At 37.9% G+C, this 20644-nt stretch overlaps 1 protein-coding gene across 2 annotated transcripts; it reads right to left on the reverse strand.

The window, feature by feature from the left end:
- Positions 1 to 1138: 1138 nt before the first annotated feature.
- On the reverse strand, positions 1139 to 18582 carry cry3a (cryptochrome circadian regulator 3a). 2 transcript variants are annotated; one of them, XM_084389578.1, is made up of 15 exons: positions 18400 to 18582; positions 16268 to 16438; positions 11225 to 11333; positions 10921 to 11063; positions 9221 to 9405; positions 8902 to 8990; positions 7940 to 8080; positions 7366 to 7677; positions 6639 to 6790; positions 4630 to 4832; positions 4352 to 4444; positions 3565 to 3687; positions 3348 to 3434; positions 2371 to 2529; positions 1139 to 2282 (listed from the first exon to the last, which is right to left on the reverse strand). In XM_084389578.1, exons 2-15 carry the CDS (start codon positions 16423 to 16425, stop codon positions 2224 to 2226), a joined length of 2013 nt encoding a protein of 670 aa, XP_084245704.1. In that variant the 5' UTR covers positions 16426 to 16438; positions 18400 to 18582; the 3' UTR covers positions 1139 to 2223. The 2 variants fall into 2 exon arrangements, with proteins under 2 accessions (XP_084245704.1, XP_084245703.1); XM_084389577.1 differs by having other exon boundaries at positions 2090 to 2282; positions 3565 to 3690.
- Between the last annotated feature and the right edge of the window lie 2062 nt (positions 18583 to 20644).

Genomic DNA, 20644 nt, shown 5'->3' on the forward strand with positions numbered 1-20644 from the left:
ACCAAGATTTGCTAGTACTGAATTATTTTTTATTTTTTTAAGCAAGCAATCTGGTGGAAAAACAACAGCTAAATCTGATAAATGATATTTGGTCTGTAGGGGTCATTTGGTATAAAGCATTCGAGGCCTAATACATAGGCTTAACATGTTCATAATCCCAATTGGTTACCTTCCCAGAAGAAAGGCCAGTGTGATTAGATTATGAATCAGATGTTAATTACTCTATTTTTAAGTTACAGAAGAGGAGAGCTTTATAAAAAAAAAAAGACAGCAGCAAAATCAATATCACAATGAAGAACAAAAAAAGTGATTCATAGTCAATGTTTTGCTTATTCTTTGGAATGTCAGACAATGTAAAAATGTCATGTTATAATCAATACTGTCAGATGACGCTTCTAAATTGTTTTGCTTTACCTGAATAGGCACAAACAGATACATTTAAAATATTTTGGATTTATAAAATAAAAACATTGCATGTAAAACATACTAAGAGATACAACAGGGTGTCTTCATTTCTTTTTAAATACATTACCTTCCTAAAGATAAATAAATGTTTGCTTCGCACATGCAGTGATCAATGAACTTGGGATGATTTTCTTTTCCAGAGTCATTTCCTGGCTTTGGCAGAGTTTAAATTGGCTTTTTTGTTTATCAGTGTTTAAGGCCTGACCGTGAAGGTCAGCTGTCTGTGTGTGTCTGCCAAGCATGACAGAAGCACGAAGAAGATACTGTAGCTAATCTATAGATGCATTTATTGGACAATTGTAGGCTACATTTAAATTCTACATTTAAAAAGCTCATTTAAAAAATATTCAAGAACTGTGGTCCACCAAAGTTTTGTCCCTGATAGAATTTACAAATAGGTTAAAACATGAAGGTTTAAAATCAGCAATTCATGGAGATGGCTTTAAAATCTAGAAATCTTCAAACCCTATTTTAAAACATCAGCTCTGCTGGTATTTTATATATATATATATGGATTTTCTGAGTAAATTGAAACAATAATACATTAACCTGGCAAAGAATGAAACGCCAATAAAAAAAATACCTGTATAAATTTTTTTGTTTACAAAAGGTGGCACATACACCACTCGATTGAGAATCAGTGAAACTGTACAATGAGAAAATGTCAGAGAAATAGGTACAAAAGTGTTTATTGATGATTGTATATTTTCCCAACCGATGGCTGGTGCTGGAGCCAACCAAACTGCAAAAATACTTTAAAAATCCTAGCTGCGATGAGTGTACAATGAAGCTGAGATTTATTCTGCTTGATCAAATCTGATACATTTATCCCACTTGGTAAGGTTCACTTGACAGTAAACAAAACCCTTCCCTGTGCAATGATGAAACAAATCACAAAGATGACCAAAAGAGTAAAGGGTTTAGGTATTAGGGAAACAATGGGGGGGGGGGAGAAGAAATAAAAATAAAAAAGTCAAATAGTTTTTTTCCCAAAGCTTTAGGCCAGTTTCACACCGCACGCGTAAACAGAGCATAAGCAGTGCATATTTTTTTCGGCGGCCATGTTAAGATATTAGAGCATTCACACCGCACGCAGAAACGGCGCGTCTCAGGAGCAGAGCAGAAGAGGCAGTGCCGCGATCGTTTCGGCGCCGAGTCTATTTTTCCTGCACCACTCACGCTGAATTAAAGCCAAAGTGCATTGTTATTGATCAAAATTGACCTGATTAACATGAAAAATAATACATTTTATCATAAAATCATGTAAGTGATGCGTTTCGTGTTTCACAATCACCATATGACATTCAGCGCTGTGAAAAAAATAAATAAAATACTCGAAAACACATCACTGACAGGAGCTTTTGGCCTGTTTAATTGATTAAAACTAGAGGTATATCTTAATATTAAGATTACTTTTATCATGTAAACTACCTATATACAGCATGTTACACACGTATGTGTGTGGGACAGAGGGGAACACGGTCGCATCGCAGCAGAGTATGCTGCCTATCATAAATCAAAGCACATGGCAGACAAGGGTCGGAGGAAAACACCATTAAAGGTGACAATGGACGATACTCATCTGTATTTGCAGTACACAAGCCGCGGCTAGTGTGAAAGCACATCAGGCGCGTGCTGCTCCCGCTCTGCATACGCACAGCTTCTGCGCTGCCTCCACACTGCTTACGCGTCGAGTGTGAAACAGGAGATGTTTAAGTGAAAACAGATCTAAACTCAAATGGAGAAATTCAGTCCCATTCAGACTGCTTTGTTTGAATCTGTTCTGCTCAGTACAATGGTATGTCCATTTAAATCTTCTGGAAAGAGAACAGAAAAATAGCTCTCAAATGCATTGTGTGATTTCTTTTATCTATATTTATACAGTACATCAAGGATTTTCCATACTTGACTGGTTCCCGCTGGTGGCATGAACCGAAGTGACTTCTGCAACTTTCCGTTGTAACTTGTGAGAGATGGAGAGGGTGTCATCTTCACCTTCAAGATCTCGTTCCGACTCCCTCTCCCTCTTCCCTGTCACGCTTCCTCCTGTGTGCAGCAGGTGTCCTGCAGAGAGCGCATGTCACACCTCTAAATCAATTTGCACTGGTTGCCAACAGTCGCTCGCATTAAATTCAAGGCACTGATGTTTGCCTACAAAACGACCACTGGCTCTGCACCCCTATACCTAACCTCATTACTCCAGACCTACATGCCCTCCAGAAGCTTGCGTTCACAAAATCACTTTCACAGACCTTTACCTGGACTGATGGTGGAACGACCTGCCTAACTCCCCACTTCTAAAGGAGTGTCTTTTTCATCAGCACATGACCCGTTAATACTACCATTTACTATTCTATTCTATTCATTTTTTTTTTATATATATATACACGTGTGTATATATATGCTATGTGTCTAACTGGAAGTTGTCACAGCACTTGCATATTGTTGCCTTATTGTTGATTTGATTGCTTCTATTGTTCTCATTTACAAGTCGTTTTGGATAAAAGTCAGTCCTGCTAAATGTCCTGCTAAATGCCACACAGAATATTGAAAATGCATAAAGACAAGCATACATTAAAACCTTTCCTTAACAAAGCTTAACTTCCTTAAAACATTTTTTTTTAACTATTTTGTTTTTAACTGTATCATATAACATACATGCCCATTAGGGGGCATGTATAGGAGGTGGTGTGGCGCAATGGATAAGACACATGCCTTTGGTGTGAGAGACCCGGGTTCGAATCCACTGTGAGACACCAATGTGTCCCTGAGCAAGACACTTAACCCCTAGTTGCTCCAGAGGCATGCGACCTCTGACATATATAGCAATTGTAAGTCGCTTTGGATAAAAGCGTCAGCTAAATGAATAAATGTAAATGTACCTGAATTTTGGGCGCCTGCCATGTCATGCGAGACATTACATTGGTTAAGTCGACTGTTGTGCCCCGTGTCGGGCATATGGTGGTATCCTTGGAAACAAGCAAGAGAAAAGGACAGCATGAAAATTTTTTATCTTATAATGTTTTGCAGCTAATTTAGCAAATAATCTTTTGCAGCTATAAATCTAGTAGTGTATTATATTAGTGTACAAGGTGGCACCTAATTGCTGCTGTTTTTGTTGCTGAATTCCACTTGATCCCTTGTGTTCTTCACTGTCAAAGTTCAGCAGAATTCTTCCACTCCTGTTACCACTGGCAACAGAACTGCCCGATACAGCTGGTGCTATTGAGATGTCAGAAAGTCAATTTACACCACATAAGTATGGAGCTCAGCACATGACATGCAGGGGGAAAAAAACAAAGATAATGTGGGAACAGATTCTTAATTTATGGCCATGATATATATATATTTTTTTTTTCTGCATACCATGTGTGGGGAACACGTTTAATTAATTCAATTCCTTCATTTTAGGTCAATTCGTTAGTACATAAGTATATAGTAATTAGTTAAATCGTGGCCACAATTTTAACAAAACTAAAACGAGGGAATAAATTAGTACAACGTGGCCAAAAATTAACAAGTTGCGGAAACAAATTCATTTGTGGCCACAGTATCTTGTTTTTTTTTTTCTTTGTGTCATGTGCAGGGCTCCATACATCAGTAGTTTGTTTTCTTCACATAAATACAATGTAATTTGAATAATATATCATACTATATATAAAAAAAGTATCAATTATTTTATATTATATTATTATAATCAATTATTCAAGATAAAAACCTTGGCATAAAAAAAATTTGCTTTTAAGTTAGCCATAAAGTTATGTTCTCCTTTGTTATCTGTGAGTATTTCTCAGAATATTTAAGAAAAAATAACTACTCATAGGCTGCAAGAAGTAGAAGTTGTCACTACTTTGTAATCTCAAATTAAGAAAACAATGACTTTCACCTGGTGTATTGGTCCCGGACTGCTGTTCCCCTGGGTAGTACGCCATCCCATTCCCATTTCCGTTGTGTGTGGATGGTACGGAGGCCAGAAGTCCTGGAAAAACATAGAAAGAAGAATTATCCTCCACTGCTATAATGTACCAATAAATTTGCTACCATTTCTAACACTTTTACTCTATTTCCAGCCATTTCTGAAGTCATAATTGCACGGGGCTTCTTTTCAGGGATAAACGTGATTGCAAGTAAGCTAGCTATTTGTTACAAGAAACAAATTCTTGCCAAGTCCTCTGTAGCGTGAAAGTTGTTGGTAGATCTGCTTCATCCTCTCGATGTTGAGGCGGCTCGCTTCAGCATGGTTTACCATTGGTTTGGGGTAGTGGACGCCGATGATGCACTTGGCAGCGGCCTGCACTGAGTCTGGGGCATTCCATGGGTCGTAGATATATTTGGCAGGGAAACCTCGGAGAATGGGTAAATATCGTCTGAAAGAACAAAGAGATTAAACCAGTCTCATCATAAACACGAGAAAGGTTACGTGAGATGGTTATTGGGTTCCCATGTTTGAACAAGTGGATACAACCAGAACACGGTTTCTCCGATTACGACAAGAGCCAAGAATGCAGCATGTTAGTGATTCATTTACAAGAATCTCAAAATGGTAAGTCACATTTAACTGAGTATGTGAATTTATGGATATGTGCCAATTCATACTACTAAAGAAACAGTCAACACCATAACAACAACAAAAAGTTCAGTAAGGCTCTACTAAAATCAGGTCTTGCATCACTCCTCCAGGTCCCAGGACAGAAAAGGCCACCTACCTAAGGTGCTCCACCTTACCAGAGCGTGGGGACAGAGGGCTGCAGGAGGCACTGCTTGCAGACAGACGGACGCAGTTTAAACAGGGCAACAGGGTCCCGCCTATTACGGAGATTCCTACTACAACACGCATTAGAAAGAGGCAGTGACCAGACCCTCCCAATATCTCCAGATCCAATGACACAGCACCCTCCCAGAACCCCATCCCACCCGCTTCAAAAAAAAAAAAAAAAATTGAAACTCAGGGCTGAGTGAGAGGTTCAGGTTCGCTCCCTGCCCCTCGCACTGCCACTGATCGTTTTTGAGACGACAGCAATCCCGAGCCAAAGCAGAGAAACCTGCTAGCTGCCAAAGAAGAAACGCAGTATACTGTCCTCTGCCCTTTTGCCAGGAACAGTCACATCCTGCCTGAACAAGCAAATGATCAGAAACACGTTACATCTACAGAAGCAGATTTGAGAAACTGAAGGACGACCTATGGACCGTGAGCGACTTCGCTGGGATGGTGGTGTGCTGAAGGCGTGGACTCTTGTTCTCTTGCACAAGCAGGGCTACATTCAACGCCTAGAGGAACGCTAAACATTTCAAAAAGAGTCTGATAAGGAGGAGTTCTCCAGAGCTAGATTGAAGTTGGTTGCTCTGGCTTTGGGCTTCATCATGCTCTAAGGGAAATGCATTGCGGCTCTCTATGCATTGAAAACAGACCAGGCTTTGAATATTTCCCTACAAAGCAGTTAAAATACCTTTTGATGAAACAAGATGCTACCGAGCAAAAGAACAGGCTACTACATTTCCCGCTGATAAAGCATCAAGCTTCAACCACATTCACAGCTAACAGGTTTCCAAATGCTTTGGCTGAGAATGGCTTTCGTCTTAAAAGCAATCAACCACAATTCACAAAGGGGAAAGGGAAAGCTGAACTTTTCACCCAATCCGCAAAGCGACTAGACACAAGAAACACAAAAACATACAAGCTTTTGGCTAAAATGCATATGAGCTACAGTAAATCTGGTAACAGAAATGTTTACAAGCAAACATCTGTTCCTTGATGTGGCCTATAAAGAGGATAATGTGTTGGGAAAGTCCAAAATCCTGGAATACCAAATAACTGGAACTAGAAGGCCTCAGGTAGAAAAGTTCAAACAAAAAGAGACTAAATGGGACAGGCTTGCTTTCCTGACTAATTCATATAGGAAGGTACTTATCCAATTCTAGACCTCAAATGATACTTTTGTGCATCTCAGTCAGATAAATTATAAAGACAAATGCTGCCCTATAGTACAATAAAAGTTGTATATATGCATATACATTCCTCTAATGGAGTTACTTGAGTTAAATGTTTCCTCAGTTTATTAATCTGTCCTTCCATGTGGTAAATTTTTATGCATTCTAGATTTTAAACAAGGGCCCTTGGTGAAAGCAGGTAATTCAGCCTGGGATTAGTGTACATGTTTGGGAATGTTACCAACCTAATGAAATCGCCGTTAGGGTCGGTGCGTCTGCCGAAACCCACTGGACAGTAGCAATGAAAGAACTGTTGAAAGAAAGAGCTACAGGAGAGCCACATCCAGCTGCCTGCGTTCACGCTCCAGTCAGCATCCAAAAGAAGCTCCTCAAACACCTGTCAATAATAACTACCATTACTCTGCAACCAATCAGAGATGGTTGATATTAAGCAGTCAGACCCATTAAAATGAGACCTATTACCCTACCGTTGAAAAGTTTGGGGTTAGTCAGTAAAAAAAATGCTCATGGCTTTTCATTTCAACCTTTCTGACATGACAAGTGACATTTTTAAATTCCCAAATCCCCCTTCAATAATTAGATCTCATCCTGATCAAACATCCTTCTCATGTATTCAAAGTATTGTTCTGAGAACAAAAAAACAGACCATACTGCAAGACCTTATGGCATCACCGCCATAAGCACAAGCGGGACTGTGTTATTCAACTGACCCACGGAGAGCAACCCACTGAAAGAGCAGAATGGATCAAATTGTATTGAAAAAGGTATGGTTGAAACTAGTCTGTCTCTTACTGCAATAGGTTACACATGTAAATGGACCTATTCAGTTATTAAAACATGCTATTTTTTACGTTTCACTGTTTTTATATTATATATATATATATATATATATATATATATATATATAAAAAATCTAATAAAATTCAAATCTCCCATGTGTAAGATATGCACCTTCATGCCCTCTTCCCAACTGATCCACAGGTCTCCACGAGTGAGAAAACAAGCGACAGCATGACGAGCCAGGTGGTGGATCCAGCCTTCCTGCCGCAACTGGGTCATGATGGCATCGATCCAGGGAAAACCTGTCTTAGCTTCACCCCACTTGGCCAAAGCCTCTGGGTTCTTGTCCCAGGGGATGCGCACACAGATCGGGTTGCCTTCCATCTTATCAAATCGTGGGTTGGTGGTCGCAGCAGTGTAGAAAAATTCCCTCCACAGCAGCTGACCGTAGAGGGAGAGTGGAGGAGTACTGGTTTTCTTTACCTGAAAGGAGAATTTTTATCTTCATTTTGATCAGATATTTATCTTCATTTATACTTATGCAAACAGTATATTACCACATGGTTATCTAACGTACTGTATAAAGGATTTTAAGCTGAATTTTCAAAAAAAAAAAAAACGACATTACTTATAAGATGTATAGCATTACCGCCCACCCCTAATCAATACACCTGTAATAAAAAGTGAAATAATGTGAGCACACTAGGTTTATACACAGACAGTTAGTGTAGAATTGTGTCTGTACCTTCCTGTAGAGGTCTGTAAGTTTAAAATAGAAGAGGCGGCAGGATAGGCAGCCGAAACGGAGGTAGGGACTCAGGCCAGTCGGGCTGGCCAACAAAGAGTTGGCATTCATTCTGGGTCTTTCAAAATTTGCAACCCAAGCCTGGAAAAACATGAGTAAGGAGGGAAAATGTAAAGTCTTAGAAAGACATGAGGGTGAGCAAATGACAATATACATTTTTGGTGAACTATCATTTTAAGGTGGTGCTTCTTTAAATATATATAAAAAAATATATTTAAAAAAATCATGATTCACTTTCAGCCTGTTTTCCCATAGTTCTGTTAAAGCTTAACATTGGCCTAATGTATCTGAAAAGGTCCATCAATAACTATATAGTGAAAATTCATTGTTGTAAAACCACTTTCTGTTGTATTTGTTTTAGCTGTTAAAGGAACACGCCGACTTTTTGGGACTTTAGCTTATTCACCGTATCCCGAGTTAGATAAGTCCATACATACCTTTTTCATCTCTGTGCGTGCCGTTACTCTGTCTGACGCACCCACCGCTAGCCTAGCTTAGCACAAAGACTGGAGGTAAACGGCTCCAGCTAGCATACTGCTCCCATTAAGTGACAAAATAACACCAACATTTTCCTACGCCAACTCTCTGCTCCTCACCACGGGGCTTCTCAGGTGCTGCAGAGTGATTTGCTAGTTATTTTGTCACTTATTGGGAGCAGTATGCTAGCTGGAGCCATTCACCTCCAGTCTTTGTGCTAAGCTAGGCTAGTGGTGGGTGTGTCAGAAAGAGTTACGGCAGGCACAGAGATGAAAAGGCTATGTATGGACTTATCTAACTCTGGGGGATACGGTGAATAAGCTAAAGTCCCAAAAAGTCGGCGGGTTCCTTTAAACACCACCTGGCATATGGCCCCGGGTAATAAGAGTTTGAGTCCCCTGCTGTACATCTATATGTGATCACACCTTTCGCTCCAGATGCCTTTCAATCCTTGTTAATGCCTCCGTTTCACCTCCTGGCCAGACAGCAGAAGGTAGTCCCTCAATGTCAAATCCTGAATCAAGATAATGTAGGTTAAAGAACCAATACTAATCTTGCATAACCTGATGGGTTCTCGTGTTGCAGTTTATGAAACTCGTGAACATGTGTTAGATCACAGTAAATGGACACAGTGATTGTCTCATTTAGGTCAAGTGTATTTCGTTTTCATTTTAATCACCATTCCAAACTGACTTGACTAAACTGAAACCTGACAGATAAAGCTCTTTATCTCAATTAGCTCACCTAGTTCTTCCAGAGAGGGCACACCATATTTGTCCCCATGGTCGTCAGAGACAGGTGTGACGCAGCAGCCCATAATGGTGTTGGAGAGGGTTTCCACTGGCATCTCCGGTGGGTCTATTCGGCTGATCAGAGTCTGGAAACGTTTGTACGTGAGGGGAGGCTGACCACCATTTAGTTCAATGATCCTGAAATAATGGAGATGGTAAATTAATTTTAAAAAAATGAAAAAGAAATATAGCAAAACTAATGGTCCAACAGAAGTGATGCTAGATTTTAAATGGGTAAAGATCATTAAAGCTGAAGTGTGTTGTTTATTTACATTAGCATCAGCAAAAATTGCTTAGAGAATAAATAAATAAACAAACAAACAAGTAAATATCAAACATGCTTTCTGAACTCTCCCCAAGTGCCATTTGGTTGAACAAAAGTTACTGTCGGGCTAGTGGGATTAGGGGTGGCACGGTACATGAAAAAACATCCGAACCGTTCGGTTCGCTTGTCTCGGTTCGGTGCGCGTGTGCGTCGCGCGGTTTGCACGGTTCGACGCATGCGCAATGTAGCCTCGTGCCCGTGCTAATACAAAGCTAAATCATAAATCAGACATATGTAGAATTACATTACAATGTCCAGCAATCGATTTATATAGTACACTGAGTTTACCTAGACATTTAATGAGATCTACTCCACTATATGTTGTTTTTTTCATGTGAATAAATAGGCTACATAGATCGACTGTTCCACGTAGCCTAATGGTCCAGTGGCAGAACTTGCCAAGCGTATCAAAGGTTCTGAGTTCTAATCTGCGCTCGTATATATTTTTTTCTTTATCAAAACCGATTATGTTTATCAGCGGTTGTATATCAAGCAGGGACCGATTTGTATGAATTTTGTTTTATTATTTAATCGGAACGAGTAGCCTTGAGTCTCCTCAATGGATTGAAGCGCGCGTCCGAGTGATGAATGTGCGGCCGCTGCGGTGTGTGCGCGAGCCACGAGAACACTGTATCAGCACCACTGATCGCAACTGCAACGAGCACTTTGATCACTTGATTAAAAAAACACATTTCAGCGCTAAATTGCTTCTTATTTAACAAACGAATGAAACAAATACTTTGCTAGTTAACTGGAAATGTTTTATTTATTTGTATTGGTACACCCGTGCTGCAAGATAATATCAACCCTGGCAAAAAATGGTGGGGACATGTCCCGCCTATGATGACGAGACACGAGGATAAATTGACAAATAACGGTCCAACACAGCCCACGTAGCTCTACAGATGATGGACCTCCAGGGCCACTGAAAGTTTCCTCAGGGTGACTGCTCACTCATATTACTTCAGAATGGGAAATGAGAAGCTGCGTTTTGCAAACACACCCCATTTATGAAATAAATAAATAAATAATTAGATAATTCAGCTATATATCATATGCTGAAGTAAATTTTTGGAGTGTTAAAGATTAAAAGAAAAAACAACAACATGAACCGTACAGAACCGAAAACCGTGACCCTAAAACCGTGATACGAACCGAACCGTGGGTTTTGTGAACCGTGCCACCCCTAAGTGGGATGCCACAGTGTTTACACTTTTTGGGCAAAATCAACCTATAAATGGCTTACTTATAATTGCACATTAAGCAGGTATAGGAGAAAGTATGTAAATATCAAAAATCATTTCAGATTTAAGGAAAATAACTCTTACTTATCAAGATTGTAAAGGGTGTGTGAGGTCTTGACAATGACTTCAACTCCAGCTTCCATCGCAAGCTTTTTAATAGCTGCATCCCTCTCCTTCCCAAATGGCTCGGAGTCATACTCAAAGGTCAACCTGGATATGTTCCATTCCTGCAAAAGCAGATTAGAAACACTGGATAGTTATTCAAAAAAGTCAGGGCAGTGGATTGAACTAAATTGTAATGTGTGGCTTTCAGAAAGAAATACTGCAAGTTCTTTTGTGACACTATATTCAAGGACTGACAGCAGTATTTTCAACTGAAGAATTTCACCTTGAAAAGGCGTGGAAAAACATTGGCTGGTTGTCCTCGGATGACAAAAAGGCGGGAATTGAGTTTTCTTAGATTGGAATCAAGATCATCCAGGCACTGCAGGAGAAATCTGTCAGGAAAAATGTAAAATGTAACATGAAGTGTTTTAAAATATAATTTTAAACATTCAAATTAAAATTAAACATTACGAAAATCGAACCTGATCCGAATGACCGAATTTTTTGATGGACGAAAGTTTCGGAGGCGTGCGTGATTGACATAACGTGAGGTCGTATTTATTTTTTAACGTGCAAAAATTTTGGATGCGAATTTCGGACTCAGTGTGCAAGGGCATTTACTAATGTAAATTCCTGTATAGGCATTTTTGTATATTCTTTCCACCATAAAAGCAGATCCGCCTCCAATGGAATGATTCTAATACGAGTCAAATATATACCAAAAAGTATATTTTTTATATAATGTATGACACTTTAAGATTGGCTATTTTGACTCAAATTCCAAAATATAGTGAACACTGTAGTGAACAAATGGTACTGACATGTCCTGATTTGCCTTGACCAGGGACTTGGCGTGAAAAGTTTGAGAACTATTGATCTACAGCAAAGCCCTGAGGATTTACCTGTTCTGCAAGCTGTCCCTCAAACATTCAGATACTCTAAGTTTCCATTCACAAATCTGTTCATTCATGACCTGTTTAAACCATTAGGAGCTTAACTGCTATTTCCTCTCTACACATCTGCCTACCAGCTAAAGGGACATAAGTACTGGAGTCTTTAAAGAGAGACAATGAATAAATCAGCAATCAGATAACACACTGCGTACTTAGATAAAGAGGTCAGATTTGGTTAACAAAAATAAATAGATAAAAATGTAATAATTTCAAAAGTATCTCTACGTTATTTAGTAGAAATTAAAATCATTTCCAAATAAAATAAAAATAAATAAGATCCTCTTAATTTATCTATCATTTTTATTTCAACTAAATAATGCACTTGTACTTTTGACATTATATATATATATATATATATATATATATTTTTTTTTATTCAAGCCCACAGAACACAAAAACTAATAGCTATTGGGAGTATGAGGATGGAAAACCTATTTTCCAGAACTCTGCCTTGTCATACAACATTACTTATGTAACTGCCCTGGCCTAGATTTGCAGCACGCATGGTCTCCAACACTGGAGGGCATAAAATTAGCCCAGTTACCTCTTTTCAACCATAACAACTCTCAATGCCTAGTCTGAGAAAAGAGCACATCCTTATATTGCCGTTTCCACAGATCGTAGAAGGTTCTGACAGTAGAAGGTTCTGGGCATGACATCTAATGAAAAACAATCAGTCTATCTTCTAGGAAACCAAGATAAGTTATGGGCTACATTCATATTATCAGTTGTTACACAAGATGGATAGCTAACTGAGTAAATACGCCTCATTCGTTAGGGTAGAGAAAGTGCTATAGTTTAGCAAAAGCAAACATTTTAGGTGTTTCACACATTCTGCAGAGTGTAAGCAAGAGACTAACATTCTTGTTCCAAGGTTATGGGTTCAATACTAGAGAAAGCATGAACTGATTTAATGTACACTTTGAATGGAACTGAATGTAATGCAAGTTGCTCTGAATTAAAAAAGAAAATTGGGGGAGGGGAATTAGTACGTTTTTTTAATGGTTTCGAAAGAAGTCTCATACTCAGAGGCTGTATTATTTGATCAAAAATACAGTAAAACACTAATATTGTTTATCCCGATAAATTTAGTTTATCCCGATTATTAATATTGAAAATCCCGAAAAGGACTGTTTATTTAAATTGTCTGTTTGTTCTATTGATGTGGTATTGCTATTGTTTCTTATTTTATTACTGACTGTCTTTTGTAATATTTGAGATTTATATTATTATTATTTTATTAATTTTGGAAGGGCCTGTCAAAATTAACCACGGGTCCAATCAGGCCAGTAGAAAAAATCCTTAACGTTGAGCCCCAAGGTATCATTAACTCAGTAAAACATGATGTAACTGATTGAGTTACTGCTAAAGTTTTAGTGCATAACACATCAAGCACATTTATGACATGATGCACTAACATGAAACAACACATCCCTCTTGAGGATGTAATGACTAGTGTACACAATAGCAGTGAAGACAAAGAATCCTAACTGCAACTAACTTACACGACTATTTTTAAAGGCAATTTAGAGCAGATCCCACAACGTGACCCACCATCTCTCCTGCATTAAAGTACCTAAACTAGGAGCTCAACAGGTGATTTAAGTAAGACTGCAGAGGCCATCTGAACACTGCAGAGGACAATGACAAATCCAGTCACAGGTGCTTCATCTTTTAATCTGCTGAATTCATTAACATTCAGTCAGTATCCATTCAGTAGGTGAGCAGAGCTGAATGACAGGCTCTGAGGACAGACTGTGTGATTGTCTTCTGAGAGCGAAGCATCTGCTGGTCTGCGACTTGGCCTACTTTCTTCGTGAATTACTGTTATAGTACTGGATCGATCTGCATACATGGCCATGTGGTCAGATTACTTCATGTGTGGGTATTTACTGGTTTAAAATAGAAACACATAGGCATATCTGACTGTTCACATCCGACTGCAAACAAAATTCTGCAATCCTTTTCATGAAAACAGCAGGTGCCTGAAAAGGAGTGTTTCCTAATTTTAACCATTGTGTAAATCACTGGTTTTGCTTCAGAACCACAAATTTCCGTTAGACATGAAGTGGTCACCCAACATAATACTAATAGTGTTTATGGTACAAACATAAAACAACTGTTCTTAAAAAAAAAACCATTACCAAGATGTGGACAGACCCAGCAATATGATGTCTACAACATATATCCAATTTTTGGGTCATCACCCAACAGTTAAAAACATTGAGGAAATCTAAGGTCATAAGAGAATATACAATTTCTATTTCTGTAAAAATCCAGTTGCATCAACTAATATAATGGCTGCACCTTTATGATCACAGCAGGCAGCATGTGCCAGTAAAACTATGCAAATTGTAGTGATTTTACAACAAGGTAATCAAATCTTTGGTTTAACCTTTTTTTTAACATGATGTAACGTTGTGACTTTGCCCAGTCGTATTTTACAGTTGGAATAAACAACAACAACAGTATACACAATAGACTGCTTATGTGATCATCAAATTGTCTCAACTCATATTTCAGGTTCATGCAACAAAAGGGTTTGTTTTCATTGGAACAGAATGTACAGAAACCTAAAGATTTTTTCAACACCATGACCTCAATATCAGTTTCTGACCCTCATTCAAATGCAAACAACATAAAGTGACATAAGATGAGAGATCAGTTATGGTTTGTGATAAAATAAAAAAAAACCTGCTAAATGACTATTATGATATGGGTGTGAATGTATCGGAAGAAAAAACCTTTCACTTTAGCAACTAGCTTCCTTGCAGTGGTTATAGTATATGTCAAGGCTACTCTGCTTTTCAATACGTATCAGTTAATTATCAGTAATTATCACTTATCAATAATTTAAGGTACAGATTCTTACAGGGTTTTTCCTACATTGAAATTTTTTTGGCGGCCGCCAAAACGATTTTTTGTCCCGCCAAAGCCTTATTTGATCTGTAATTGGGTTTTGTGAGTGAAGCAGGCTACTGACGGAGAGAACGATCACAGCACCGCGCGGATTCTTATATGCATCGCGATGCGGACGTGGACGATTCTGAATTGATTCACAAATGTCAAAAAAATCAAATCTCTAAAAAAACATAATATTGACGGAACGCAAAAGGCGGAACTCTAGCGGACGTGCAGTGCGCGTGCAGTCTGTGGCGCGCACTTAACAGACTCGCGCACATAACAGACGCATGATGCCTGAGCGCCAAATTCGAACGGCACCCTCTTCGTTAAAAGCTAATGTAAAATTGGCAATTTCATTGTTACCTATTTAGTATTTTTTGTATGAAAGCTGCTTTCAGTATTTAGTTTTCACATCAATATACTGTAAACCGATCTGTTATACTTACATTGTACTGCCCTGCAATATGTGCAATGCCAGTCACAAAAAGTTACATTTTGACTGTGCTCTCTGCAGATGTTCATTCACTTTTTTTGTATAAGCTGTTTTTGATTGTGGTATACAGCAAACATTTCAAGTCATACCTCTTTATTATTTAGTTGTGAATAAGAGAGGCTTTGTATGTTACTAATTATTCAGAATATGCATAAGTCCACAAGCATTATATGTGAGCTGCTGGTACATAATTCTATATTTTTGAACGAAAACTGTTTGTGAATTTGCTACAGCAAAATGTTTTTTGTCTGAAGGATTATATTGCTCATTGGAAATAACCAGAGGATGTTGGTTAGAAGTCTATTATTAAATGCTAGAGATTCAGAATATGCTGAAGTTTGTATTAATTTACAAGTACGCTACTAGTACAGGCACATATTTATTTTCCTGTTGGTTCTTTGCAATGTTCAAATAACTTCCATTTGTTTTATTAATAAAATTATAGGAAGATGGAAGTAAGTTCGTTATGGGTCATCATAAATACTTTGCTTTAAAAGTACCAAGTAAAAAAAAAAAAAAAAACGTTAATAATCGATAATCGTTACCCTCTGAATCGTAATCGAATCGAATCGTGAGGTGCCTAGAGATTCCCACCCCTAATCTGAAATGAGAAAGTAAGTGTGCTTACCTAATTTAGCAAGAGTGTTTAGTAAAATTTAGCCTTAATAATCCACAGTATGTATAGGGCTATGACAATGTGTAGTAAATTACCTAAAAAAAAAAAATCACAAACTGTTTCTTTGTATTTATTTTAAATTTAACATTTATTTTCAATATTGGGCTTGCGGATCACGTGGGTACTAGGGTACTCTTTGCTGTGTGTGGATGACCATGTCGGTCAGCCACCACCGAAGACCAATTTTGACCCAGGAAAAACCCTGTCTTAGTGTCTTGCACTCTTTTTTTGGATACTGATAATTGAGATATTTGCTTGATTATAAGATGAAAAGATGCTTTCTTATAGAAATGCACTAACCTCCACCTGTTGACCCCAAGGTTGGACGACCCAGCGAACCAGGGATCCAGGAAGTAGACACATCGAACAGTGTCTGCCCCACGCACTGCCTCCTGAAGTGCAGGGTTGTCATGGAGACGAAGTCCCTTCCGGAACCAGTGGATGGAATTTGGGGCCATGTTCACTGAGTCGCTGTTCCGGAAAAAAAAAAAGAAGAAAAAAAATGAAATCACACCCTCATTGAACAGTGTGGAAAGTGAAAATACAAGACATTTCTGTCATTTAAAGTTATAAAAATTAAAATAAATTAAATTATAAATACTTGAAGAAATTTGGGACTCTACAATCCAGAGACAGGAAAAATGTTGTCAAAAACTAAAATTGAGGACAATCTCCAAAACATCACACTATAACAGACATGCAATTAAATTATCTACTGATGAAATTGTCTGTAAGACTTTCTTTCTTACTTGAGAGATAAGCATCATCACAATAACCTACAGTACTCTGATACCGTAAAAATGGATTGCCTTTTTTAAATTTTGCTCAGAGACCTTTAGGTATAGATTTGAGCTGTTTCCGTTCATGACAGAGGAATCCTCCAAATCTGGACTTAAAATCTGTCCATCTGAGCAGTCATTCTGTGACATTCAATTCTTGACTTTTCTTCAGTCTGACTCAATGCCATACTGCCTCTCATTAATTATGTGACATTTATAGAAGCCTGTATGTCAATCATGGACATCTTTGAGCCCTGCTTGAAAACTGTCATACACTATAATAGCTAATACAGGATATGGTTTGCATTTGTATAATACAAGACCACTTAATTTCCATGCAATAGTAATTTATCACGTTACTTAAAAAGTGCATAATATACACCAGACACTATTACATTGTTACATTTTTGTTTAAGGCAAGACACTATAGGCAAAAGGTTTTTTCAAGCACTGGTTACAGAGGGTTTGGTTCATATGTGACCCTGGATCACAAAACCAGTCACAAGTAGCACAGGTATATTTGCAGCAATAGCCAACAATACATTATATGGGTCAAAATTATCATATAAAAGAATTATTTTTCTTTTATGCCAAAAATCATTAGGATATTAAATAAAGATCATGTTTCATGAAGATATTTTGTTTATTAAAAAATAATAATAATAATATATATGTATGTGTGTGTGTGTGTATATATATATATATATATATTATCTTATATATCAACAAAAAGAAAAAAGAAATTTGAACCTGGCTTCAGCCAAAATTCTGATTTCTGTGTAGCAAATTAGTGCATATTTAAATGGCTAATGCATCATTTACATATTTAAACAAAACATTTCAGAAAACTTGCAATATAAAACAATTGTCTTTAATGTACTGGAATTAATCCACCGGCTTACTATGGCGATATTTATCTTTCTAATCTCTATTACTATTACTACCCTATTCACCAGTGGTGTCTGTCTTGCCTTAATATCTATTTAAAGACATTTTACCTGGCAGTCTAGTGAAAATCTGACCAACCCATTTAAGATTGTCTACCAGTAGTTTAAACTGTCTGTCAGCTTTAAATTTACAACATGGGTAGGACACCTCATTAGGCAGAAGAAAATCTGGATATACTACCAAAAGCACCCACAACCAAACCCCACACCTTAACATTAAACGAATGCTGTGGGAAGGTAAGTTAGGTCAGATTTTCATAACTGTACCCTTCTCAAATTACCATTGATGGAAAAAAAGATACAAATAGTAGTAAACTAAATAAATATATTAGGGAACGAACAAAAATATGATAAAATAATTTTGTTTTTACATAATAAAAAAACATTTTACAGTGGCACACGACAATGGTCCACGGACACACTATTCCTGGAGTAGAAATTAGGTCAATTCTAAGTAGGTAAAACTGCGCTGACATTGTAGTTAAAAGAGTTAATGTATACATTTCGGGTACTCCACAATGTTCCCTAAATCTAAAACGAGATATACGGAGAAAAACGAAGACAAATATAAGAAAAACATTTGGAAAAACTTCAAAAGGAAAACAGACATCGGAAATTAGGTCACCAGCCCACGTTATGCAACTCGTTTTTTTACAAGGCAATAAGTAAAGCCCAAATAAATAAATACGCGGTTCGAACGCTTTACCTTTGACCGTTATGTCAGTCCCGAAGACAGGGCCATCTCTTCTCACGATATAGCGAGAGTCTCACAGCTAAAACAATTATGCTTTTTCACCGATCCAGTCTGGCTCACAGACTGTCAAGCTGCCCTCATAAGACGCTCGTGCACTGCGCCTGCTCCGTTTGGCTCTCTGTTCTTGCCTGGATCAATGCAAAGCTCTCAATGTGGATTTCCTAGTGAGAGCAATGGCGCTTCTGATTGGTCAAAACGAAGTCACGGGGTGCGTGGACGCTCACGTTTGGAAAGCATGAGCAACTAATGGTGGATATAAATTGAACTTTTTACTGAATAGATAAGCAGTTTGAAAATATCTAAAATAAAAATACGTTAAAAGAAAAGACAAAAATTAGATCTCTCAGACTGCCAGTCGATCTGATCGAAATCCCAAATGTTTATATATCCTCTCCTTTCTTGTTTTGTCAGTTTGTTGCCTGGTTTCATAGACAATAGGCCTAAGCCGAAAATATAAATATAAAGTCGAAAAAATATGTCAGTGCCTTTGTTTTGTCTCAAGATGCACACAGAAATGTTTTTATTTTATAAGGCACTTTTGTAAAAGGTACTTAAATATCCTAATTTAACTATGGCCTACTCCTGGCTTAATCTAAGCCTTGTCTGTGAAACCGGGCTTGTGTTTCATAAATTGCAGACCTGTGCCACACAGATTCCCTTGAGTGCACCGAGTTCCAGTAATTTTCACAAAAGGTTAACATTTTAAATGATGTTTTATTAACAAAGTTCGGGAGGAGCAGGTTCAGATAATTAACCAAATTATGCACAGCTGGAGATTAATCAGTAATCAACTCAATGACAAAGTATAAATTCACAGCAGACCTATCTCTGTTCATTGAAAGTTTGTCAGCATCCCTCCTCCACCCCATCTCCTCACTTACAGTTCCATCTACACTTACCAACTGGGGGGAGTACTCTGGGTTCGGGCCTAACTCCGAGCTCGGAGCCCTCCCCCCGGACAGCACGCCAAATACGCATAAACTTATTGTACTAATTATATGTAGATGTGAACTCGTGAAATAGGCATATAATACACATCTCATTAAAGCTCTTCAGTTTGGTTGACAATATTCTGTAAGATTTTGGATGGATTGTCCCAACCACCCGCACTAAAAAACTCCTTGATTCTGCACAAATCACATAGGCTAAACAACATAATTTTGCTTCAGAATGGCAGAATTCATCAAAAGGTGACGGCCTTGGGGTACAATTAATTTTGTACCTAAAAATAATCGTGGAACTGAATTATCAAATGCAAAAACATGGAAGTTAGCATGGAAGTTAATCAATCCTGGCTCAAAAACCTGAGCGGGCACGTGTCCCCTCGGTTTGAAAAGTGGCGAATTTAACTTATGGGCAAAATTGGAATGTCACACAAAACATGTAAGGGATAATGTAAATCCAGCCAGTTGTTATCTCAGAATAAACACAGACAGGGTGATCAGGACCCCGACGGGAAGCAGAGTTTCTGTGTAACTTTTGCCATATTTTCACACTAAAAAATATTGCTTTGGTAATCCTCTTTTACCTTTGTCCTCTTTTGTACAAAGAAATAAGCCTTCTGACATTTCTCTCCTACGTGGTTGCCTTGTTGTCAGCAAGTCTGTGAATGATTCAATGGGCTTTTAATTGTCGAGAAATTACTCGTATTTAAATGTTTGGTTCAACATACTCACCTGTTGATCAAAAATTGCCTGACTTGCACCAGAAAAGTTTTATTTTCAGAAGGGTGTACTTATTTTTGCAACACAACATTTTATCAATTTGATAAGAAAATCTTCCTGATTAATATTGACATGCTTCTCATTTGATCAACCAGATTTGCTGGAACATTGTATCTTCAAGGAACACTAATATGTCTTCTATGTAAAAGTATAGTATTTGCTGAATTTGTGGACTTTCGGACAGGGTGTACTCATTTATGCTGAGTACTTGTGCAAGCATTTGTGTCTGATAGCCTGTGTGCTTCTATTCCAGAAAATTCACAAATATACAGTACACACACACGCAAACTAATACAAACAAGCAATGCAACTATAGTTTTGTACTCCAAATACATACATTTAACATGTTGTGCTCATGATGATTAAAAACACAATTAAAATCTGACTTCATAATTCCTTGTTTTTTCCTTTATTTTCAATTTACAATAATTAAAATCGTAACAAAACCAGAACCAAACAGAGAGAACAAACAA

The sequence above is a fragment of the Rutilus rutilus genome (assembly GCF_951802725.1).
Source record: "Rutilus rutilus genome assembly, chromosome: 19".
In the NCBI taxonomy this organism is placed as follows: Eukaryota; Metazoa; Chordata; class Actinopteri; order Cypriniformes; family Leuciscidae; genus Rutilus; species Rutilus rutilus.